The following is a 25,373-nucleotide window of genomic DNA, read 5'->3' as shown; positions in this document are numbered from 1 at the left end:
AGCACTGCTGTCTCACAGTGCCTGGGTGGTGCAAAAGGATGTGGGTTTGATCCCCACTCAGTCTGTGTGGAAATCGCATGTTCTCCTTGTGTCTGTGTGGGTTTCCTGCAGGTGCTCTGGTTTCCTCCCACAGTCCAAAGACTCATAGTGTGTGAGTGACAGAGAGAGTGTGTTCCACTGATGTACAGATGAGTGGCCCATTGTAAGTAGTGTATCTAGCAGCGTAAGTCACCGCGGTGAATAAGGTGTGTGGGGTGATAACACTACACTGAGTTCTTTAGAAGTTGCTTTAGAGAAAAGTGTATGATAAATAAATGTAAATGCACCTTTCATCAGAGCCTGTTTCTCACAGTTGCTCCTTGGGGCCAATAAAGAGAACGTTCACGGTCCACAGGAATCGACACACCTGAATGCATGTCAGAGCGTGCTGGGATATCGAGGAGGAACCAGCTATAGAGATGCTCAAGGAAAAGGATGAACCCAGGAATTGGTTTGCAAGAGCTGTTATAGCTTCAAATCCCAGAGAGCTGTTCAAAAAAATCCCCCGTCCTTTGAGAAGATACATGGAACACAATCATGTGTCATATTTACAGGGACTACTGGCAACAGGTGTACATTTACTGATTTAGCGCTCACTTTTCCCCAGAGCAACTTCCAGCAATAAGCTACTTGCACTGATTTACCCGTTTACACAAGAGGGTCATTTTGACCGTATCAATTCAGGACAGGTACCTAGATCGAGGGCGCTGCAGCAGAAGATGGGATTCGAACCCGGGACCTTCAAGTCCAGAAGCAGCAGCACTCATTGGTCATCAGTGGCACTTAGTGAGGGCGGAGGTGCCAACGGATACAGGGTCTGGCACAGGTTCCAAAGCTCGTCCATGTAGGAACGAGGAGAAGACGGCGGTGGCGGCGCTGCTGTGGGCGGGGCCTCCGGACCACCATGACCACATGATCTATAACCTTTGAACAGACGACTGTGGGAAACGCAGCACGCTCCGCTGCATGCCCGGCCCCCGGATTCCTGACAGGTGGCTGCCGCCGTGCTTAGCAACATTTGTTGCAGCTCCGTTTCAGGAGGGTATATGAAATGTCAGCGGGGGGTTACAGTGGGGGGGTGGGGGGGGTTACAGTTTCCCACCAGGTAACCAGGGGGAATAAGTAGAGGGAATGTGGAGAACAATAATGGAGAGGTCAGGAGGCCGCTTGGGAAGCCGAAGTACAGAGCACAAGGGCTCGTCCACCTCCTAACCATGAGTGTGTCTGCAGCGCCACCACATGGCCGCGTGGGGAACTGCCCCCGATGGTCTGCAGGGGATCAATTCCCCGAGCCGATTGAATCCGAGGGAGAATCGATACGTCTTTGTCAAGAGTGGGATCCCTAAAGTTACGCTGTATCCTTAACTGTATTTTTGAAACCCGAAAGAAATGAGCCGGAGCGTTCAAGGATCCGCACTGGCGACCCCCGGAGCTTCTGTTCCTCCGGTGCGAGGACCACCGCAAAGTTCGTACTGCGACATAATTTCGTAAATTAATCCCAGGGCCCAGACTGAAAACAAAGGTAATCTAATGTTTTGCGAGTCAAACGTGTCTGTTTGGCTGCCGCCGCTGCACAAAATACGTAATACAGAGACAATCATGAACATTGCATTAAAATTGTCTTTATTGAAATTGCATATGTGTCTGTAGAAAACATACAAAGGAACAATAGTTCCAACAAAGAACTGCCGCTTGTTAAAACATAGTAAAGTAAATTAGCACACCGGTGTTGGTTAAATTGCACATAAAGGAAAAACAATAACTTTGACGAGATCTGCATGAGTTACTATAACAACTTTAAATATTTTCCCAATGATTTTATGAGATAACAAAAGTCCATTTTTTTATTTGCTGTACGTTCCCTCATTTGAACCCCTTCACTGAGGCCACATCTTTCTCCCGTTCAGATGGTAGTGTTTGCAGGCCGTCGGCCACTAACTAGCTGTGGGCCACTCGCTGAACGACTTCCAGCGGAAGGGCAGCGGGACGTCAACGTCCACCTTCCTGTTGCTCACCTTCATGTACGGCTGCACGCTTTCGGAAACCTCCTGCAAGAGCTGGATGAACCTGTCCAAGAGGTTTCTGAAGCCTGTTTCCACTCCATCGATCCACAGCTGGAGATTGGTGTTCAGGTGCTCAATGGTCATCTCAGCATAGACCTCCTGGAATCTCTCTTTGGCCTCTTGTTTGTAACCTGCAATTACATTTTTGGACTCCGCAATTCGAGCGTTGATGTTGCGCAAGGCATCACGGGTCACCGCAAAGGCGTCATCGATAAAGGCAGAGAGCATCTCCAGCTCTTTGGTCTTCAAGGATGCCAATAACTCGTCGGCCTTCTGAAGGCACAGCTGCAGGAAGTTCTTCAGTTTCTCAATCACTTCTTCCAGCTTCACTTTCTTCAAGGTCTTGGCCATGTCAGTGATGTAATCCCTCGTGCTCCGCAGGGCAGATTTCACATTCTCCACTATTTCCCTTCCACTGACCACGTAGTTTGTACCTGGCACTGTGAATTCAAGGTGTTTTACGTGACTGATGAAGGCATCTGTGTAGGATTCGACGTAGTCTGCAGCAGTCTGGATGACCTGGTCAACTCTCGTGGTGATGGAGATCCAGAGCTCCTGTGCTGTGAGCTTCTCCTGGAAGCCAGGCAGCTGTAATTTGGTCTCACGCAGGAACTTCATGACTGCATCCAGCAAGACCTTGACGTTCTTCCGGTACTGCTTGAGAAGTTGCCTGACGTTGCTGGATAGGTCATCGCTCATCTTCTGGAGGTTCACAACTTGCACATTTTCAACGGCTCTCTTGTACACTGCTTTGCTCCTTTCGCCCATCTGCTCAATCTCGTTTTGCAGGGTGTCCAGGCTCTTGAGGATCTCCTGGTTGGCTTTCTCGATGGAGCTAGACACGGTGTTCTTCAGCTTCAGAGAGGCACGGTTCAAGTCCATGCCCAAGTGAGCAGTGTGGTGCTTGTTAGCGAACTTGTAGAGAGCAGATGTGATGTCCGGCACTCGCTCCCTCAGTCCACTGAGCATATCGTATGGAACCTGGGCGTTCCAGGAGGTCTGCAGGTTCAGCCTGTCCGAGTCCCTCAGAGTCGCTCTGACGCTTAAGATGTCTATATCTTTCTCTGGAGCAGACTGGGCCAGAAAAATTCAGAGCAGTTAGATTACTCACTTGATCAGACATGCTCACTAATTCCCGTATCCCATCCGAAGGAAGCGACCCGAGACAAAACAAACTAACAAAGTTTCGAGGAAGAGGACGACAAGAAGTTTGTCTCACCGGGTATCGAGCGTACAGCTTTCCGAGCACCTGCGATGGGTTCCTCCTCTGCAAGAGGAATCCGAGGAACCCCGAGGATGGAGAGGAGAGTGTGATGCTTGTGCTGTCTTTGTGACACACGTAGCGGACGCTCAGGTCGGTGAATGTTGGACTAGTGATGTCGATATTCAGGGTGTGGCGAGACCCACTGGAAAGCAAATATGTGATGAACCTTCAATGAGGGGGTGCACGGCACACAAGTGAAGGTCTCTGTTCTCAACAGTCTTGCAATGGAATGTCAATATCTATGCTTCACATGTAATTTTATCGCATGGCGTAAGTCCAGTTTTCATTGAATTTATATTCTCGTTTTCAAATGCCGGTGAAGTGAAGGCTACTGCTTAAATGCAACCGGTGCATATTCTTATAGAGAATAATTTACCTGGTGCCTTGAGAAGCTTGACGTTTCATTCTGAAAGGGAACAAGCGCTTGTTAAAAATAGCAACTGTGGATATTACAGCTATTTAAAATTAGAGCGTTTACACCTGTTGATAGTTGACTTAACATGAATTCATATTCAGACCATCTTGGACATAGTTTAGCGTTTTACAGTTCAGAGTTCTTATTAATAGGGGCAGTTGGTGGATTGCACTCAGAGGACCATTGATCTAGGTAATCAGCCAGCAGTGATACAGTAAAAATGACGGCGCTTCATCAATGGCTCAGTAAGCATAGATATCTCAACACTGTAAATGGCTTACAGTAACACTGCAAATGAGTCGTGACGAATGGTTTGGTCCTTGATCACGTGGATAGCCTTATAACCCCCCACACGTTACGCATCTCATAGTCTCGCAACTGCCAGACGTAAGAGAGAACACAGCTTGGAGAGTAAAATTTCTGTACGTTCACCAGAGCAGAAAGCAAAATGTTTTACCTGAGATCCTGGGTGAGAGCCTGCTGCCATTCCATGGAAAGGTCAGAGTGGTTGAGGGTGCCCTTTCCAGTCACGCTCAAGGCATCGTTTTTAACATGGGCAGTTGCAGTTGCTGTGAGCACACGAGCACAAGGAGTCGCACTCTTATTGCACTGCAAATCTTTTCTGTCTCTGTGTAAGACTAAAACGGGACAGAACATAACACAAATCTTTACCGACACACTTACCGTCCAGCTCGTACTCCAGGAAGAGCATGGTGGAGGTGCAGGTGGACTTGAGCGAGGCAACAAAGGAGGGTTCTTTGTTCTCCAGGTTTGCAGCCCATGTTACATTGTAAATGGGAGAAGACACCTTCACCGTTGTGGAAAGGGACCCAAAGTACGGAATAAAGACACCAGTGGGTAAGTGGAGGTTAATCTCAGGAACTTCAATCTTCTGTTCAGGGATGCTGATGGTTGGCAGCTCAAAGTTGGAAATCTTACTGGCAATCTCATCCAGGTGGATGGTGTGAGCTCCAAGAGAGAAAGATTTTGGCAGGGTGATCGATGACAAAGTGATTTCGTACTTTGGCACCTTCACTGCCAGGGAGGAGATTTTGTCCCTCAAGTAGGCTACATCAATGTTGACGCTGGGTACTTGTACCTTGGGTAGACCAGGCAGGTAAACATGAAATTTGGGCACTTTGATGTTCTTTGGGATCTCAATATTCTGGGGATCAATGGTGTAGGAAGGCACCGACAGAGAGGTAAAAGGCAATCTGAAAGCTGGAATGGTGAAAGAAGGAACAGTGATCTGGTCTGGGAAGGAGATGCCCTCATCTACCAAGTCAAATTCCCTGATGTTTTGAGGAATGTCCTTCACCCACTTAGGAACTGTCAAGGTGATTTCTGGGATGCTAAAAGTGACACCATTCTCAAAAACTTTAGTGGGCAGAGCGAAATAAAACCCTTCCTTGTTCTTTGTGTACACAACAGTAGAGGAGGCATTAAGGAACTGCAGCTTATCTTCATTAGTGGTCTCGTCAAACTTCAGCACATCCCACAGGCTCTTCTGGTAGATGGGCAGCCTGATAGCCTTCAGCAAGGCAACGGAGCCCTCCACAGACTCGCTGACCTCCAGTCGTACTTCGGAATCATCGTTGGACAGTACCAAGTCACTTGCGTGCACAACAAATGCCAGCCGCTCCCGGCCACTCCAGGTGAACTTCTGGTGCTCCGCAGTGACTACAAGGTCAATGTTCTCAAGTATGCTTACATCACCAGTGTTACTAGGCTGGGACACATCGATCTCTACTCTGGATTTCAGGGTTGTCAATGGAACATATTCAAAAGTTACCTTGGCGTTGTGATTTCCCTTGGTTTTATAGAATGCCATATTGCCCTGATTGTTGCTGCTGTAGGTCAGTGTTGCATAGACACGGCGCAAAGATGCCTCCAGAGCCAGGTTTTCACTCATTTCCATGTTCCACACTTTAGTCTTCTGGTAGTCAACATTGGAGTTTGCTGTGGTCTTCATGGTGGATCGCAGGCCATTAGCATTCAGATAGGTGTTAGCCTCATTCTCAAAGGCTCCAGCAAATTTGCCATTTGACATCATAGTTCCATCAATTTTTCCTTTAGTTGAAGTCTCCAGGGAGAGATCTGATGACAGTCCCTCCAGGGCTAAGCTGTGCTCAATGTTCCCCTTGCCAAGAGTATCATATTTGGGCACGCTGAATTCATATTCCAAATTCATCTTGGAGGCCACATTTGGTTTAGTCTTAGTATTTCCTTTAAGTTCCTGTTTAAAATCCAGTTTCAGTATTGGCAGATTCGCCTTAGCCACAGTTGACAAGGAGGCATCCATATTCTTCCTGGTGAGGCTCACTGTGCTCTCGTGATTAGCCTGAACATAGGTGTGCACCAAGGACAGGGCAGTGGCCAACTTAAGACCTCTTTTTCTTGTGAGGCTGGTGGTTCCTTCCAGTCTGCTTTTGAGGACATCAAAAACTGAGGTGGTGGAAGTTTCAAGTCTGGCCACGATGTTGGACTGGTTGTATAAACCACCGTTGGCATTCACAGTGATCACAGAGGACTTAAATGAGAAGTCGTACGTAACGTTTCCCATAGCAGGAATGTTAATGCTGTTCTGTTCAGCTGGTAGAGTGAAAGTGGGCAGGGTTAGCTGTCTGAGGGTATCAGGAACATGCAGTACTGGCAGCCCAAGTGTAGGCAGGACAAGGGTGTACGATGGAATGGAGAAGCCCATCACTTTGAAGCTGGGTGTGCTAAACTCTTTGGGAAAGATGAAGCTGAATGCAGGCAATTCTTCTGTGAACGAAGAGACCTCAATGTTTAACATGGGGATGACAAATGCAGGCACAGTCAGGCTCCTGGGTGGCAAGTTGGAGAGATCAGTCTTGTATTTCTCAAATCGTGCCTTAGCTTGATTGTAGGAGTCTGTCAGGAGATTGACAGCTTTGTCTCTTCCCTGTTCAAATTTTGTAGCCAGGAGCTTGGATTTTTCATTGATGGCACGGTAAATTGGTGTCAGGTCAAAGTCAAAGGAATGACTGTCAGGGTTTTTCTGATACTGAACCTTGAAAGTCATGTCAAATACCTGCCTGGTAGACGCAAGGAGTTTTTTCAGGCCAAAGTCTTCCCAAAGAGAAAATTCTGTGATTTGGGGGGTTTTCATGTCTGTGTAGGGCACATCAAGAGCAGGGATGGTGAGGTTCTTTGTCAAGAAGTCAAGGTTAGCTTCACCGTTCATCGCTGCATAGACACTGATATCTTTCTCATTGTTCTCCACAATAAAGTTCTGGTGGTACTTGTACTGATTGAATCGGGCCAGGCTGACCCACTCAATATGCTGCACTCCACTTTTGAGGACTACGTTGTAATCATTCTGAAGATCAATCTTGCCAGTCAGCTCGATGGGGAACATCACCTTAACATTTTCTTTATTCTTGGTATCAAAGACCATCTCAAAAGGACGGACTAAGAAGAAAAGTGAATTAGAAAGATCTCCACTAACTCTGCCAATCAACTCAGTGTTGTGGGAGCCTTGTAGCTCAATTGTAAGGTCTTTCACTTCAGCCTTTCCATCCAACAGCAGAACGCTGCTTTTGATAAAAGGAGTTTCGGTCTCAGCTCGGGCATTAACACGGATGTAGCTGAAAATGGCAGATTCAATATTTGCACTTTGCTTCATTTTGATGGTCTTGCTTTTTGTCTCCCCTGTGAATGTAAGCTTTGCAGTGCTGATGTCAATATTGAACTGAAGGTCACTCTTGTGTGTGCCATCATCAGCGTAATCCAAAATAGACCATTTTCCACTTCCATCGGTCTCAGCAGTGACAGAAATGGCATTAGCTTCCAGTTGGGCACTTGCTTTATGGTTCAGAGAAACCTGACTTGATATGTCTGGCTCTTGGATATTTAGGTTATGATGATAGGCGGTTTGTGTGGATGCAGAAATTCCACCCTGGAAGAGTAGCCTGATGTCATTCCTCATTTCTGCTGTGTACACCTCTGTGGTAGCCTTAGCTTCAGTCTTTACTTCTCCCAGAACTGATGTGGGATTGAGAGTAACTGAGGCCTGGTGGTCAATGTTAAGGGCTTTGTGCTCAAATTTCAAGTTCTCACCGAGGACCATGTTGTTCATTGTATGGGCTTCAATACTAGCGGCAGCACTCAAAGTGTATTCAAGGAAATCCACAGATGATTGTGCTTGGGAGGACAGTGTAGCAATGAATTTTGGGTTCTTCTGGCTCTCGGTTGAGTTTTTCAGTGCAGCTTCTGTCTTAAGGTTGTACTGAGGGCAAACAACTCTGAACTCACTGTAGAGCTTGCCAAAAGCAGGGACCTGGACTTCACTGGGGATCATTGGAATCTTTATCTCAGGTATCTGGAGCATATCCATTTTGAAATTTTCCAGATTGAGTTTAGGGATAGCAATCTCCGGGAACTTGATTTCCGAAAGGGTGATCTCTGGAAATGTCAGGTCTGGTAGGTCAGACAGGTATACCACTCTCAGGTCTCCAAAGACGTCATCAGGACTTGGCAGTGAGATGTCCATGCTTCTGATGCTATTGATGAAGGAAATTATTATTTCCTTTATTTCTTCAAAGTCAATGGTGACAGAGGCAATTCTATAGGTGTCCAGAACAGTGAACTCTGGGATAGAAATCTTTTCTGGGACTTGAATCTCCTGCAGCTTCTGAAGGTTGATCTGAATGGCGGGCACAACCAGATCAGTGAAAGGAACGGTAAAGGATGGAAAATCAAACTGGAATGTCTTCAGTGTATTGATAAAGAGTTGAATTGCCTGTTCAATTTCATTAACAATTTCTTGATTCTCAGAGACTTTGCGGATTTCCTCTGTCATTTTGTTCAATATAACTGTGATGTAGTTGACAATGTTGACATAGTATTCACTTGCTTTTTGAAGATACAAAATAATTTCTTCTCTGATGTTCATGTTGCTAATTCTCTGTCTGAGGTCATCAAGGCTCTCCTGCAGTTTCATCTTGATGTCACTGATAGCTGTGAAGTCAATCATTTCCTGCATTGTCGTAAAAACCTCTGCAACCCTTGTCTCTTCCAGTTGTTTCAGGACGTTCATGACACAATCCCGGGTCTCTTTCACAAACATCCTGGAGGCCTCAAGTTTCTGAGGAATGTCATATGCTTGGATTTGCTCATTCACACTCTTAGTCAGTGCAGCAATGTTCTTGTTTGCCATGTTGACAAATGCATCGTAGTCAAACTCCATAATCTGCTGTACGATCGTTGTTATGTAAGCATTCAGATTGTCAATGACTTCCTTGAAGTCTATTACCTTCAGCTGATCAAGTGCACCTACCAGATTTTCCTTCAGTTTCTCAGACAGATATTGGAAGTCAATAGATTTTAGGGTATTAATCGCAATCTGTACTACTTTTTGTATTTTGTATTGTTTGATGACCTCTACTCCCTGGTCCACAAACATTGTAATTTTCTTATCAAACTCATACTTCACTACAATTTCCCTCACCGTAGAGTAAATATAAGTGACCTTTTCAGCAATTTCATACTCCTCTATCCAGTTGATGATTACATCTTTCATGGATTCAAGAACTCTGGCAATTTCTTCAGTGTGAATTTGAGCTGACAGCTTGTGAATGTATTCATTTACTTCAATGTCAGGGATGTTTTCCTTCAGTTTATGAACAAATGTCATAATGTCAAAGTTCATAATGGATTGTTTCAGTTTACTTACAGTTTCCAGAATCTTAGCTTTTATGTCATACTTAGCATCAAGCTTCTGCAACCAGGCAATACTGCTGTCCTTCAGTTGTTGTAAATCAAGTTGCCTGATGATGTCTTCAATGGCATGAATAACATTAAGAATGGTCAAGGAGATCTCGTGTCTTTCGTCAAAGGTTCTTAGCTTATGTCCAATCTCCATGAGAGAGTTTCTGACGGCATTAGTCAAGGTACCTCTTTCAATGTGTTCCTTAATAATAGCTACAGAATCTCTGATTTTATATGCCAGTTCACTTAATGTTCTTTCAAAAGCTGCCCTCAGGTTCTCCAAAGAGGCTTCCAGGTCCTCCGTGGTTATGATGTACTCCTCTGTCAGCACAATAAGCTTCTTCTTTGCCACATTGATCTTGTTTTCTAGGTCCATTTCTGTAATGTAATCATTAAGTTTCTTTGGTATGCTGTCTAAGCTGGCCTTGAACTCTTCAGCAAGCTGGCTGATGTCCTCACTGTTGATGTACTGCTGCAGGGACTCAAGAGCGTTCAAGATGGTGATTTTAAATTGATCAAAAATTTCAGGGAAGCTTTCTATGAAAGGCAGCGCAATTACATGGACGTTACCATTCTTGTCATACTTCAGGAAACCTGAGATACTGTATTCTTTATCCTGGTCCCCACTGGCAGCTTTCTCTAGCACTTTTCCAGAGAGCTCAACTCCAACCCTCTCATCGTTATTGTATGCACTAATTTCCTGGTTGTAGGCATAGCTGTTCACACTCGATTTCATCTTCCATGCAGCAGACTGCTCACTGGGAGTCAGAAGACCATCAACCTTGGTGTCTAACTGTGTTACTACAGGTGCTCCACGATCCAGTTGGTGTCTGCTTGACGCCCTGCAGTCATGGGAGTAGGCCACAGTCAAGGGTTCTGCCTTCAACAGCAGTTTGCTGTACATCTGACCCGTATGCATTCCATGTGTGATCAGTTCACCATTGGCATTCAGCAGAGCATCCACACTGATGCTAAATGGCATTACAAGGGTGCGGAGGGTGTTTTCAAGTTTGAGCGATTCAGAGTTGATCTTTGTCTCGCTGTTAAATTTAGAAGAAAGTCCCGCAACTTCCAGGTCAGCATTGTGGCTTAGCTGAGATCCTAGGTACTTGCCAGTGGTGCTACATTTCACTTTGCCTTGCAGGCCAGCATAGCCAATTTCGTATGAGTGTCTGAACTCTTGGTCCACTCCGTAGGCTCCCCGCAGATTTCCAGTCAGATCCATCTTGTAAGGCTCCAGCTTGACCTGTCCGTCATTGGTCAACTCAACATTTAGAAGCTTAAGGTTGTTGTTCATACTCACAGATGCAACGAAGGGCTTCATGTTAACCTTGATGTCATGCTTGTAGGAAGTGCTGTCAGAGATGAAGTTGTCAGACTTAGAGTGGAAGGCCAAGGTCCAGAGGGTAAGGGTCAGACTGTGAGTGTGCTCAGTTTTCATTTTCTTCAGAGATCCCATCAGGTTGTTTGCGAACATGAGTCCCTGTTTGTTCACCTTCAGATTCATTCTGTTCCTCGAGCTCATGTCAAACAAGTTTCCTTCATAAATGCTGTTCAAGTAAGCCTCATCACCTCCAAGTTTTCCTTCAATGACGAGCTCTGCGCTGTGCTGGCGGATACTACCTTTTGATGTTGTAGATAGAATTGCTCCAGCACCATCAATCTTGCCATTGAAGTTGTTTTCAAAGGTCAGGGGCTTTGACTGCAATGTGGTTGTGCCGCTAGTTTCCAGTCGATCATAACTTATTGTCACAGTGCCCTTGTGTAACCCACGGGTGGCCTCAAAGGTGATGGAGCCATCAGAGTTGATCTCCATGCCCCGGTCATTCAAGGAACCTGACAGAAGTGAGTAGGCACGGTTCTTCCCTTCATCAGCTTGGCTCTCCACTCGTATGTTTGCAGCTTCATAGGTAATAATTAATTCCGCTTTGTTTTTGAGTACAGGCCCAAGAGCGGCACTTACTGCATCTGACTTGAGGGACAGCTGACCATCCTTGTAACTGAGCTCTGCAACATGTTTAAGAGAATTTTTTTGTACATTGGTGTCAGACACAATTAACAAGTCACCATAGTTGAAAGATCCCGTAATCGTGTTGTCCACCTGGAGATATGTGGATTCAAACTTAAAGGTTGACTCTCCAGTTGCAATTTTCTCCAGATTGGGGTTCAGTCTGAAGGACTGAGCATAAACGGAGTTGGCATACACTGGGCCGACTCGGAAGTTTCCTTTTATGTTGTATTCTCCAGTCAGGTCCAGATCAGCTGTATTCTCGACACCTTGGAAAGAGAAGTGTAAGGAGGTCTGAAGACCTATGGGGCTGGAAGCTTCAAACTTGTAATTTGATTTTAATAAAGTGCTGACTTCTTCATATGTCACTGACTCGATAACACTATAACTAGTATCGATGAGGGTGTGTCTGAAGGAACAATTCACACCGTACATCAGATCTTCCAGGAAAGAGCCAGTAATCATTGCCGTGCCTATAATGAGAGAGAAGGAAGGTAAAAAATATGGTTTTACCAGTTCTGCACGTCCCTTCATGCATTGCTTACCATGTTATTCAAAGAATGTCAGGCTAATAAATAATATAATTCATACTGGGGTGCCTTGCAACGGACTGGCGTCCCGTCCTGGGTGTGTCCCCTCCCCCTCTAGCCTTACGCCCTGTGTTGCCGGGTAGGCTCCGGCTCCCCGCGACCCCGTATGGGACAAGCGGTTCAGAAAATGTGTGTGTGTGTGTGTGTGTGTGTGTGTGTGTGTGTGTGTGTGTGTGTGTGTGTGTGTGTAATTTTACATCGAGCAAGCCATTAAAATCGACTTGCATTCTTGGATCACGTTTTATATGACAACCGATGCTCTTGATTTTTATAACTATTTATTTAAATTTGAAAAAGAAGCTAAATGAAGATTTAGATGATTACCTTCAGAATTATAGGACAGGATGTTCACAGGACTATCAGCTTTGACTTTGTATGAGGCAATGTAGCTGGGTACATTGACTGTGTTGTTGCCACCAGAGATGGAACCCTCCCAGTTGTAGAAGTTGCTGCTCAACTTGGCTGACGCCTCAGCAACACCCAAAAGAGGGACATGGATTTCATAGTCATGAGGGATGGTGAAAGTGGGGATTGGTTGCATCCGTTTTGGAATATACAAGCCAATCTCTGGGATGTCCACTTCAGGGAAAGTCACAGCTGGGGGAATGTTCAGATCTTTTGAGGATTTCCCCCCAAATGGCAGAGGGATAGCGATGGGGACACTGTCCTTGTATTCGTATCTCAACAAGCCGTCACTGTTGGGGAAAAAAGGAAAAGGTTCCGGATCCATGAATAAACCTTTAGAGAAATTAATGGCTTTCATAATTTATTGAATTCAACGCTAGGAAATGAAGGCCATTCTTCTGAACGTAGAGCTTCTGTTAATTTTCCATTACTTACTACGTCAGGAACAGTTTCTCTGGCAGAGAAGGCATGGTCAGGTCTTTGAAGCTTTCCATGTTCCTCAGATTCTCCACATAGGGGAATTGCACAGCCATCTTGTCCAGCCAGATGTTGCTTGCCTAAAAGAATATATAAAAATTCACACTATTACTCATCTTCAACAATGCTGAACATATGTTCATTTTAAATGAGTAAAAACATTGCAAAAGGTACCATATTTTGAGCGTGACTTTCCTCTGTAAATCAGACTCACAGCCTACAACTTGTAACTGGTTTTCTACATTAAACCTGTATTTTCTCCCTTACCTCAATGGTTTTGGAGACAATGTGACGCAGTTTCATGTCAGTCTTGGTCACCTTCTGATCCAGGATATCATCAACAATATTCTGCAGGTGCTGCTGGTAAACCTCTGTGTCAGGGATGAGTTTTTTGATTTCGGAGCTTGTGTCGGACTTCATCTCCACCTCCACCTTCTTCTTGTCTACAAAAGACACTGACTTTATTTCCTACCCATCAACACAGACATGATCATGGCAATGCACTGTCGAATATCCTAGCGCAGTATACCAAATCTAAAGGTGACTCTCTGAAGGGAGCTTGTCTCTGGGAGTTTGACGGCTGTCTCAAGCTGTAGCATCAGGCCGTTGTGTTTCAAAGTGGCCGTGGTGGTGGCGTCCGTCTGCAGCGCGGGGACGGTGAGCTGGAACTGTGCCATAGCATCCTTCATGGCATCAACTCTGCAGAAATCATGGAAGTCCAAGACCATTAGCAGCAATGAATGAGTTTCAGGAGCACTAAAGCATAGTAACGTACGCCGCCAGAATTACCTAGTGCGCCCAACGAGGGTGAACTGAGGAATGTTCTTATTGGTGACATCTAGTGTGATAGCTTGCATCTTCTTTCCCTTCGCAGTAGTGTCAGAGGCAGACACCTTAATTCCAGCCTCCACATCATAATCAGGGATCTGAATGTCAGTAGACAGCATGTTCTTGTGCCTGTTGTACTTGACCGTTGCAGTGGCCTCAGTAGGTTGGGAACCTGAGAAAAAACGATACTTCCCGGGGTAAATGGGGAGAGCAAAAAATAGACAACGCTGTGAGCAACTTGAAACTCATTTCATTGGTACCTTCTGCCTTTAGGACCATCTTGACGACATCAACCTTGTGGCGTCCCTCTTTTCCCTCCTTGAGCAGGTCGTAAGAAATGGTGGCAGTGTATTCTTTGACGTCTTCTGTTGGTTGAACCTCCAGAGCAAACCTACAGCAGGGAAGGCATTAGACTGTGGGATCCTGTCAGCGAAGCACAAAACAAAAGCAGGAAAAGGGCAGGACGTACCGTGTCTCTCCTGTGAGCGGGTAGTAGGGAGCAGCATCGGTGGAGCTGGCATTGGAGTAACGCAGTGTGACGCAGTATTTGACTCCCAAGAAGGGTGTACTGCAGTCCACAAGGTCTGTCCTGTCCTCAACCATTGAGGGTACCATTTTTGTCTGTGTGGTGGACACAGACAGCAGTCTGTTGCTGTGTTTTCAGGTGAAAAAGATTTTAAAGAGTTAGTTAACATCAGGTACAGCAGCATGTTCCGAAACCAAAGATCTGTAGAGGTCCACATAGAGGATGGCAAAGAAGCAGACTCACCTGACACTGAAGAGCTGGGTGGTTCCTTGAGGAGCAGGGATGGTGAGCTTAACCTGGTTGCTGGAGATGGCGAGATTAGCATTGAGAGCACTCTCGTGGAACATGCTGGTATGCATTTTGATGCCTGCTGTCACAAATTCAGGAATGTGGATGCCCATCTGTGTCACAAACTCCACTCCCATGGAGGGCATGAAAGACAGTTCCTTCTGCGGATAGAAAAAAAAACAGGCTCACTGAGATCTGCCTCTAGTTTAAGCAGGAGATGGAAATCAAGGTCTTGCTAACATTTCAGCAACCAGAAATGCTGAAGGTGGAGGGCTGCAGAGACACTTACCTTGCCAGGTACCATCTTGAAGCCTCCTTTGGCTCCTGGAGCAAAGATACCAGACAGGGTGAACTTCAGAGGAAAACCAGCAGCAGTGGGAAGAGCAAACTCGTTGTCCATGAATATGTAGTGAGCAAAGAGCTCGTTGTCCGTCTTCGTCACCAGAGCCCGGAAGAACTGAGATGAGAAAAAGAAGGCAAGGGGTTTCATGTTGAAACCTTTGTGGAAAAAGTGATCGGAAAACATTCTGGGACAGCTTGTACTATATGGTCAGAGCTGCTGCCTTTGGTCCCAATGGTCAGAGGTTCAAATGCCACCTTGAGTTTGAGCAAGGTGCTTACACTATATTTCTCCAGTAAAATTACCCAGCTGTATAAATGGATAAACAGTTGTAGGCAAATTAACATCGTAAGTCCCTTTGGAGAAAAGTGTCGGCTAAATGAATGGATGTACGCATTCATGTCTGATGATGAAAACTGACACGATTTCTAAGCTTGTCTGAGTGACCCTTCTTCCCCTCCACTGTTCAGTTCACTGCCACTGTGTCCATTCTGTACTGCAATAATGTACCACAACAACGTGTGCAGAGCTGCATGTACCTCTGAAGGAATTGCCTCGAAGAAGGTCTGAGCCAACATATAAGCACTCTGAGCCATTGACTTCATCTCACTTGATTTGATATAACCCAACTCATTTCCCATGATCCTCAAGTAGGACATGAACTCAGGAGACTGTTGGGAGCGCAGCTGCTTCACCAGCTTTTGGAAACTGCGGTTGACTTCTTTCATGATGTCCCTGGGAACCTGGCAACAAAATAAAAGGACAAACTGTTAAAAAACTGAGAAGGAAGACAGAACTAACTCAGAATGATCCAACTGTCTGTGAAATGGTTTGCACAAATACCTGTTTCTTCACTCTTTCATTCTTCAGTGGAGCCACCCAGTTCTGAAGAACCTCCTGGATCCTGGATGGCATCTTGTTCTCAACCCAGTACATGGCCAAGGATACAGCATCAGGGAAAAATCCTTTCTCTCCAAAGAGAGCGTTGATGGTTGGTTCAAAACCACTCCCCTCTATACCGACCTTTGATAAGAAGAAATGATTGATACATACAGAAGATGTAATCAGAACACTTCAAGAACGTAAAAAATCTTGACACAAGTGAAAAAAGACTTCAGTGTTGCATCTCTGTGAGTCAACAGGCCTTGGGTGTGATGAAATGTTCAGTTTCATACCTCAAGGATGTCTAGGTTGTATCCAAATGCATTCAGGGTTGTCTCCAGCATAACCTCTCTGGGCATGTAACCAGTGGACTCAAAAAGCACATTTCCTTCCATAGACGCCATCATGGGGTTGATTTTGTAGTTGCGGGAGAACTTGGTGAAGTCCATGGGGGAAGGAACATTGTTTCTTCCCAGAGCTTGCTTAATCATCTCCCTTGTTCTGCAATGTGTTAAAGTGGCACAATCATAAAGCAAATAGGAATGTTGTTCGTGTGGACTGAATCGTAGATCCCCTGCAGATCCAGAAAGGTGCCTACCTTTGGGATTTAGCATCCTCAGAGCTCAGGATGTTGGTGATGTGGGATGCCACGAAGCTCTTGACCTGCTCGTTCGGCTCTGCTGCAAGGGTGCTAATTAGCTGGGCCAAGTTGGCCTTCTCAGGACTTTTCATCAGCATGAGGTAGGCAGCAATTCGCCTTTGGACTGGGCCACTGGTATCCTCATAGGTCTCCTGCAGGGCTTTGCTGATCTACAAGATTGGCATTGAGAATGGAAAAATTTTATAATGCACACAGGCTCAAAGCAGTCCAAGAAGGACACTGTGCTTATCCAAGGGGGGAATGGAAATGGAGGTTCTTTACCTTTTGGTCAACGTTCATCTGCCTGAAAGCCTGGACGGCAGCCTGCTGAACCGAGGAAGACGCTGCAGGTTGTGTCATGCATTTGAGGAGGGTGGACTGTAGAGCTGGATTGGCGGCCTGCATGGCTGCTCCCATGTTGCCGATGACCTGGAAAAGAAACAGCGAGTTTGGGTATTTCGCTGTGAAGACCCCCAGAGCAATGTAGAAATTCCTTTCCATCCATATAGAGATCCTTGAATGCCCAGGATACAGACCCTCAGTGTCAGGAAAGTCTTGTCCTCATCACCAGAGCAGTCGCCAGCCAGGAGGGAGGCCATGAACTGGGACACGTCGGCTATCTCGGGGGTCACCTTTCCCTTGGTCTGGAAGAACCTGGTAGAACACAAAGCCCAAGGCGGTTAAAGTCTGAACAACTGAACCTGTGCTTTGGCTTCATTGCAACTCCTCTGCTCTCCACTTATACCACATTGATGTACATGGGACCACCAAGAAAGTAGTAAAGCAAATTTAAAATGACATTTAAGGAAGGGTATATTTCAAGAGACCTTTTAGTGTATCCAGATGCTGTGTAATGAGAGAGTGAAAAAGACTGGACTCACTTCCTGACGGCGTTGCTCAGGCCATACATGATGGCTTTGCTCTGCCTGTGCTGAGCCATACTGAGCATGTCTCTCACACGGCAGCCGCACGGCTTCTGCACAAGGCCCATGGTGTAGACGGCAGCATCTATCCCCAGTGCGCCCACTGTGCCCATTTTCTGAAGGGCCTGCAGAATGGCACTGGTGCACTCAACCGTACCGCACTGGAGCAGGGCCTGCATGGTCAGGGAGGTGGAGATCGCCATCATCTCGGACACAGCGGGTCCCAGAGTCTCGTTCTTCAGGCCTCGCATCTCAGTTACAAGCTTCTGGAAGAGGCCGGCCCTCTGCTGACCCTGGTCGGTCTGAGCCAAGCCACTCAGGTCCCTAAGGGTGGTCAGCATGATGTCCTTGGTCTGGATGGGGGATTTGTCCGGCACAAAATCCAAGTGCAGGGGCTTCCGGTTGGACTCATCTACACAACGGATCAGTCAGGCAGATAGAGTGAAATTTAGCGGGAGCTTCTCCTTCAACAGATGCAACAGGTCCTAATTCAGCCCAGTTGTATTCCAGCCATAGCAAAAGGTTCGGATTTCAGAGGCACCGTACCGTAGTCCGAGATTCTGTTGTTGATCTTGCTGGAATCCTGCAGGGTTAGAGTCTGCAGCACCTCCGATGTCATTCCGTACGTGGCCCTGTGTGGGGGGGAGTGAGTGGAGGTGCTTAGGGCGCAAAGAGAATCACAAACCACCTGTGGTTCTGCTGCTCAAACACACAGCCCTCTGTTAGTGCACAGCTCCAAAGGGGCCCTACAACTTCACAAGCTAATCCAATATACCAGGCAGCAAATTAAATTTACTCAAAATCAGGCTCCCATCTGAAATTTAGACTCAGGACCTTTCAGACCAGCACCGCGCTTCCCACACTATTGTAAGCGGCAGCACGTGAGAAAGTGCTGCTGAGGGCCACCGAAGGCTCTTTGGCTCATACTTGTGGGAAAACGGCAGGAAGATGTGCTTCTCCATGCAGCTAGCTGCCGTCATGTGTTTCTTCTGGCTGTCAAACTGGTACGAGCAGGTCTGCGTGCTTTGGATCAGCTTGGACAGCGGCCTGCTCTGTGGACGGGAGAGACGGGTGTTGTCAGTCGCACAATTCGGGGACAAAATGAGAAGGTCCTGACAGACCTCCTAGGATCGAAACCCTGGGCGCTCACATGGCGTCGTCACTGAAGTTCTCGGCAAGATCAAACCGACTACTTTCGGACTGGGTGAACGAGTACGAAATTGTTCTGCAGGCTTTTTTGCAACAATGCCCCCTGGTGGGGAGGCCCCTTACCATCCCTGAGACGAGGGCCAGCGGGCTGGTGTGGTCACTCATGGGGTTAAACTGGTCACACTGTGACAGATCCCTGGTCACGGTGACGTCGGCGGCTGTCTCCTTCCTGGAGTTAGCGGTAAAGTCTGTCTTGCAGAGTCCGTGAACCGTGGGCTGCGGGGAAGAAAGAGAAAACAACACTGATGGTTTCGTGATTTGACAAGCTCAGGTCATGGGCTCAGTGACTGTCTCTTTTATACGATGATGGAGAGAGGAAAATTTACAGCACATAACCGCGTTTTATATAAAACAGTCCTCAGCTGTGCCACCCATCCTGAAAATAAATGAACATAGATAGATAGATAGATAGATAGATAGATAGATAGATGGATAGATAGGCAAAGAGCCAAAAACATACACAAAACAATTAGGAAACACAAACACTCAACAACAAATATATTCTCGGCACCAGTCGCATTTATGGGTGTATTTACAGGTGCATTCTGGGTAACGGGTCACTAAGGCCTCCTACCATGAACTTGTTGTTCTCCTCCTCGACCAGCGGCACCATGAGAGCGGAGATGATGCCCCTCTTGACGTTCAGGATGTTGGCGGGCTCGTCCTGCTCGGGGTACAGGTTCACCTCGGTGACCTGCTCAACCACGAACTTCAGAGGGTTCCTGAGGAAGGAGCACAAAGTTTCGGTTTACCTGACTGTCTTCTTCAAAGCAGCTCACTGTGGTAAACTGCTTACAGTGATTTACCCATTCCACAGCAGGGGAATTTTTACTGCATTCTACTGAATTCAGGGTGAGTACTTAGGCTAAGGGTAGGACAGCAGAAGGTGGGACTGGAACCCGGGTCCTTTGAGCACAACATGGCAGCACTAACCGCTGCGCCCCCTGCTGCCCATCATGGTGGCCTGAAAGCCATAAGCCCCCATGTTTGCCCATCTCTGCCGGAGCACGGGATGCCGAAGGGACCTACTTCTCCATGGCGGCGCGGAAGTCCTCGGAGCCGGCGGCCGGCCGGTACACGGGCTGCCCCTGGGAGTCGATGACGGACACCTCGCTGAGGGTGCACTCGGTGGTGCGCAGGACGAAGCTGCACGTCTGGGGCACCTCGAGCTCCACCTGTCGGAACAGGGAGAGGGGTCAAACGTCGGGCACGGCCTCATACTCGCAGTGCGGTGCGGCGCCGAGACGAGCGATGCCCCCCACCACCTCCGCAACACCTACCTTACAGGTGACCTTGGGTCCATTCTTCAAGTTGGCCGTTCCGCTAACTCCATTCCTGCTCTCGGCGTTATACTGGTACACATATTTCCTAAAGTTCTTATACCTTGTCGCCACTTGAAAAAGACAAAGTATTGAAACATTAATTTTGAGATAGCTGATAGAGTAAATGCCCACCAGCAGTACTGTGTACCGTTCTGTAAGTGTCATATTTAATAGTCTGCGTATTCAACAGCCTTAATGACCGAGCTCTTTGCGCAAACATTCATTGCCATGTTCTCCACCTCCATGGGGAGGCACTGCTGTGGAACGCAGCACTCGGGTGCGATAACACACCGGTCAAAGATCGAGTTCCACATCACCGGTGTCTCTCAGGACCTTCAGCCCCGTGTTGACAGGCTGCCAGTTCTCTGAGTCAACATTATGTGTTTACGGGGCAGCGAGGGGGACGGTGCAAGGGTCCGGTGCCTCTATCTCAGCTCTTGTATCTCGGCCCAGATAAGCGAGGGCTGCGCTGCTCTGTCCCCCTAACCAAGCTGTGCGACCGGTGACCAAGGGAATCGAACCCGGGCGGACTTACGCAAACATGTGGGGGTCTGATTGTCTCCGCTGTCGCTGCCTTGTTCTAGAGAGAAAATGGAATTTTAAAAATTAACTGTGATAATAGCAGTTCAATCAGGTGTGTGTGTGTGTGTGTGTGTGTGTGTGTGTGTGTGTGTGTGTGTGTGTGTGCGCGTGTGTGCGCAACAGTAAACAGCAGACAGTACACAGCACAACATATTACAGAGTCGGGAGCAAAAGAGTAAACTGACTTTTACTGGCCTCAAATAGAATGGAAAAGGGCTAAAATGTGCTGCGTTCTCCATAATTTTAAATAAAATACCACTTTAAAGCGAAAGCGATGCCAGGAAAACCCTGCCAGGTGACACAAAGAGTAAGCTGCCACACGTAAAGGTAACGGCTGAAATAAGAACGTCAGCGTGAAATACAACGTTGGCACCGGTCAGCGGCTATAAAGACCGAGGATGAAAACGCCTTCCGAGAGGATCGGGGCCGAGGGCCACGCGCGGGTGCCCGCTCAGCGCTACTCACGGGCCAAGGCGCAGGTGATCAGGAGCAGCAGGAAGCAGAGCCTGGAGTCCCCCATGGTGGGTACTGTGGCGCTCTGTCTCTCCGCTGTGTCTCCGCTGTGTCTCCGCTCCTCTCTCACCTGAGACTGAGTCTCCGTCTTGGCCCCGGCTCTTTTATACCTCCCATGGGGCCATGGGAGCGGAGCCCGGTCCAAAGTGTCCTCTGAGGCTCCAAAGGTCCCTGCGTGCGGCTCGGGGAACAAAGCTGAGTTGCTCCGCAAACCTGCCCAGATGAGCTGGGAGCCTCGTGGGCTGGAGGACCCCCCCCCACCCCGAGTCCGTCCCAACCCCCATTTCACAGCCCCCAGTGGCTTCAAGTGACCCTCTGAACGGGGGGGTCGGACTCCTGCGGATGTCCAGGGCTCCGATATACGAGCACAGGTGACTCCAGAAGGGAAAGAGCAGGGAAATTCTTTGCTTCTTTATAGTTTCTTTATTGATTTGTTTCTTTATTGTTTATTTACTGACAGTGTTTGTATATTTTCAGAAATGTATTTGTATGTACGGTGCTGCTCGAGAGTGCGCGACCCTGTCGGGACGGTCAGTGTTGCTGTATGAAGTGTTAAAATAAGATCTAAATGTTACACACACACACACACACACATTTTCAGAACCGCTTGTCCCATACAGGGTCGCGGGAAACCAGAGCCTGCCTGGCAACGCAGGGCGTGAGGCCGGAGGGGGAGGGGACACACCCAGGACGGGACGCCAGTCCGTCGCAAGGTACCCCAAGCGGGACTCAAACCCCAGACCCACCGGAGAGCAGGACTGTGGTCCAACCCACTGTGCCACCGCACCCCCGATCTACATGTTAAATCTTAAAATAAACATGTAAAATGAGTAAATGACTGTGATTTACACCCTTGATCCTACTTACCTACTTGGATTCTTACTCAATAACCTTTTTGTGGTAAAAGTAAGGGACACGGGGGCTTCGCACACTTTCAAGCAGCTCTGTGTTTATTTATTTATCTAGCAATTTTCTCCAAAGCCACTTACAGTACTGCTTACACTGATTTACCCATTTGTGCAGAGGGGTCATTTTTCCTGTATCAGTACAGGGTGAGTACCTTGAGCAAGGGCAGTAGAGCAGAGGGGGGATTCGAACCCGTGGCCTCCGAGTTGTTTGTCTCTTTAATTGTTCCCTGTGTCACCTGTAAACGTGTGCCCCTCGCGAGTTCGCTCTAAAAAAAACAGCTTCTTGTGTCACTCTGATTCATCGTTGTTTTCCCATAAACAGGTCCAAAGGTTGGGGGCGTGGTGGTGCAGTAGGTTGAACTGGGTCCTGCTCTCTGCTGGATCTGGGGTTCAAGTCCCGCTTGGGGTGCCTTGCGATGGACTGGTGTCCTGTCCTGATTGTGTATCCCCACCCCCAGCCCCTTGCCCTGTGTTGCAGGGTTAGGCTGATGCGGTTTGGTCACTTCGGTTGCACTGAAATACAGAAATCCACCAGATGATGTGCGTAGGTGAGATCCAAAGGTCTCGGTCGCACGGCGGCAAGCCCTGGTGGACCACTGCACGGCAACTCAAAGCCACGGGCCTTTTTAGCCGCCGGTCGGTGGAGGTAAAAGACACGGTAAAAAGGAGACCGGGTGCAGGATGCAGCAGTTTCACACGTGTCTGGAAAAATGAGCAATTCCACCACGGCGGCGCTCCAGCCGCGAGCATCTTCTCGCACCTTCTGCGTGAATCACCGCTTGCACTATCTGGGTGTCACGTTATCTATACGGCGCACATATCTGCCCCGTGACATAACGCACGTATCGCCGGGACGCCTCTATCTATCGGCGCGTGAGAGAAGTCAGCATTTCGCATCCCCCGCCCTCTCACAGGATCCCGAACGAAACCCCACAGGGAATCTGGTTTCATTCACTGTATTTTTGCCGAGCGCTGTACGAGTAAAGGGTCAGCGTAGCGCGTTAATAAACATCAATAATGTAAAGAGGCTAAAAAGGCCGGCTGTACGTAACATGAGCACAAGACCTAGAGTAGCTGGTAAAGCTGTACTTGTGCCCACTGGCCGCCGAGGAAAGGAAAACAACCGAACTCCCAACCGAAAGGGAAAGGAACCTCTGGGGGTCCGAGTGCCCGCGGTCGCCCGTCCCCTCTTACACAGAGTCCAAGCACTAACAGCTAACAGACGGAAGTATATACGGCTGTTAATGGTGTGTGTGTGTGCTGACAGTGTGTGTTTACCAAACAGTTACATGTGCCCTACTTAACTCAGCTGTCCACGCATGAGCAGAGAAGGCACCCCCCCCACAGCCCATTAACTCAACCCTGGACGTGATCACAAGGACCCCGGAACTGAGCAGTGAGTTGCGGGCGTTAATCTCGTAGAAATGAGTCTGAACAGTGACGGCCGGGAGGAGGGGAGGGGAGGGGATCGTCCTGCGGTCTGGTTACTGTGTGACAGACCGGACACTTTGCCGTGTCCCTTCGCCTGCAGTGCCCCCAACCCCCCCAGGCACCGAGAGACCTTTGTGTCCAAACATCATGTGCAGCTCCTATCAGGAGGGGACGCTCGCAAACACACAGCTGGACAGCAGAGACGCTCCGGCTCACAGCGGTTTTCGCTGAAATTTAGGTTGAGTTTGCGGTCCTGGTCTCTCCATCGATCGGAAGCCTTGAACTTTGGATCGACGGTTCAGCTCCTCTCCCCGCCGGCCTGAACCCCCCCGTTCCCCGCTCTGAGCCGAGACGACGGGTGGGACGTGAGAAGAGAGATGCTGAGTGAGGACTGGGATCTTCGGTCTGCTCCTCCTTTACAGCATTTGGTGGTTTCCATGGAGACGCCCTGCAATGGCCCAGAACCACATAAACAGCCATTACATTTACGAAGGGGCTCTTCTGCTCCTCTCCTCTCCTCCAGAACCACAGTGCATTTTTTCCCTGATCCGCAAGTGCAAAGTTCAGGGTTCGAACGCCAGTGCAGTGCTCCGGCTGGGTTAGCACGACCCACTTTCCGCCGCCGATATGATGTCCTGCAGCCATAAGGAAAGTGAGACACCGGTGCCTAATCAGAGATGCTGAGAGGCCTGATTCTTCGCCAAGCTTATCGGGCAAAAGTCCACGCAACTATCCTGGGTACGATAACATAACACACCTGGTATTTCCACTGGATTCGTCCCGCTACCCTCCGGCTGGCACGGCACCACCCGCAGCGTTACACAACCGGCGCAGAAACCGTGATTTTACCGCGCACCCGAGACAGTTCGGACCTCCACCGGCCCCCTCCTGCCAAGGGCCGATGGGTGTTCGATGACTCGGGGAGAGGGGGTTTGAGGAATTGTGGGTGGTTGTGGGACCCCACCGGTGCCCACGACAAGCCGGGGGGAGGGGGGGCACATGAAATGAAGGCTGATGTGCAAAAAGATTGAATTTGTGTTCAGAGCTCTTCGCTGTAAAGGTGAAGTTGAAAGTTAGAGATTATACTCCAGTCTCCCTGGCTCTGTTCACCCTGCTTACCGTGTTAAGCTTCGTACTCTTTTTCCAGCAGCTCTGTCTCGTCTCTCTTTGGAATCATTATTATTTATTGAGATCTCGGACATGTTTTCTGTACCGGTCCCTTTAAAAAACCTAAAAGCAAGTTGCGCTTCTCCGAAACCCGACTGTCCCGTTTCCGGGTTCTGGAGAACACGGCGCTCGACCCGGGGCTCAAAGCGGAAACCTCGATCGGGCCTCAGCGGAGGCCGATGAGCTGAAAGCGCAGTAAACTTGAGGCGAGTTAATGATGAAGCCGTCGAGAATAAATAGGATTGGGTAACGCGCTGTGCTGGACGCGGTGTGGTCACACTGCCGTGGCGCTGCGCGCCAAAACAAGGGTGAGAGCAAACACACCGCTGGGTTCCTACGCGCTGCGGCCTTCTCCTCCGCTCACGGCTGCTCGCGTGTGCTTTCGAAGCTGGAGACGTTCCCTGGTTTTCCCGGTGAGGGATGCGAGTGAGGGGTTACCGCTTCCAGAAGTTTCCAGGGCTCCTCACCTCAGTGAACATCACTCCAGCGCCTAAGGGTTGTTTACTCGCCCTCGTTCCAAAAGTTTCCCTGCCTGACAAAAATTGATGTGGCCTTTCCCTCACGTTGAGAGCACGCGGGAGACTGCGTGTGTGGGAGCGCGCAGCAGGCGAGGAGCACGAGCCACCCGTGTCCCGGCGCTCATCTGCGGGCCGTTCGCCCTTTTCGCGACGTGCCGAACTGTGATGCTCGGCTCCTTCGCCGTTCGGAATGAGTTCACCTTTGAAAGACTTGCACCGATCTACGCTGTGCGGCACCAGCAGGTGGCGCAGTGGTCAGAGCGCTCACGATGCAAGGGAAGGACCCAGGTTCGAATCCCACC

General features: G+C 48.4%; 1 protein-coding gene and 1 long non-coding RNA gene across 2 annotated transcripts; one reads left to right on the top strand and one right to left on the bottom strand.

Moving 5' to 3' along the window:
* Positions 1-1,899: 1,899 nt before the first annotated feature.
* apoba (apolipoprotein Ba) lies at positions 1,900-21,054 on the bottom strand. Its single transcript, XM_018732711.2, has 29 exons — positions 21,000-21,054; positions 20,488-20,532; positions 19,911-20,023; positions 19,660-19,805; positions 19,205-19,352; positions 18,694-18,846; positions 18,349-18,473; positions 17,968-18,053; positions 17,380-17,833; positions 17,035-17,152; positions 16,781-16,927; positions 16,457-16,668; positions 16,152-16,359; positions 15,820-15,999; positions 15,516-15,719; positions 14,926-15,093; positions 14,592-14,797; positions 14,292-14,474; positions 14,083-14,213; positions 13,784-13,994; positions 13,524-13,693; positions 13,262-13,437; positions 12,953-13,074; positions 12,437-12,807; positions 4,466-11,995; positions 4,239-4,350; positions 3,743-3,772; positions 3,322-3,508; positions 1,900-3,176 (listed from the first exon to the last, which is right to left on the bottom strand). Exons 1-29 carry the CDS (start codon positions 21,052-21,054, stop codon positions 1,974-1,976), a joined length of 13,194 nt encoding a protein of 4,397 aa, XP_018588227.2. The 3' UTR covers positions 1,900-1,973.
* A 204-nt stretch (positions 21,055-21,258) lies between these two features.
* LOC108922522 (uncharacterized) lies at positions 21,259-21,703 on the top strand. Its single transcript, XR_001965143.2, has 3 exons — positions 21,259-21,418; positions 21,525-21,577; positions 21,668-21,703. It is a non-coding gene; the product is annotated as an uncharacterized LOC108922522 (long non-coding RNA).
* The last annotated feature ends 3,670 nt before the right edge of the window (positions 21,704-25,373 follow it).

This window comes from Scleropages formosus, chromosome 15 (genome assembly GCF_900964775.1).
Source record: "Scleropages formosus chromosome 15, fSclFor1.1, whole genome shotgun sequence".
Taxonomy (NCBI): domain Eukaryota; kingdom Metazoa; phylum Chordata; class Actinopteri; order Osteoglossiformes; family Osteoglossidae; genus Scleropages; species Scleropages formosus.
The sequence above is the reverse complement of the archived record's forward strand: the minus strand, read 5'-3'. Positions and strand labels throughout refer to the sequence as shown.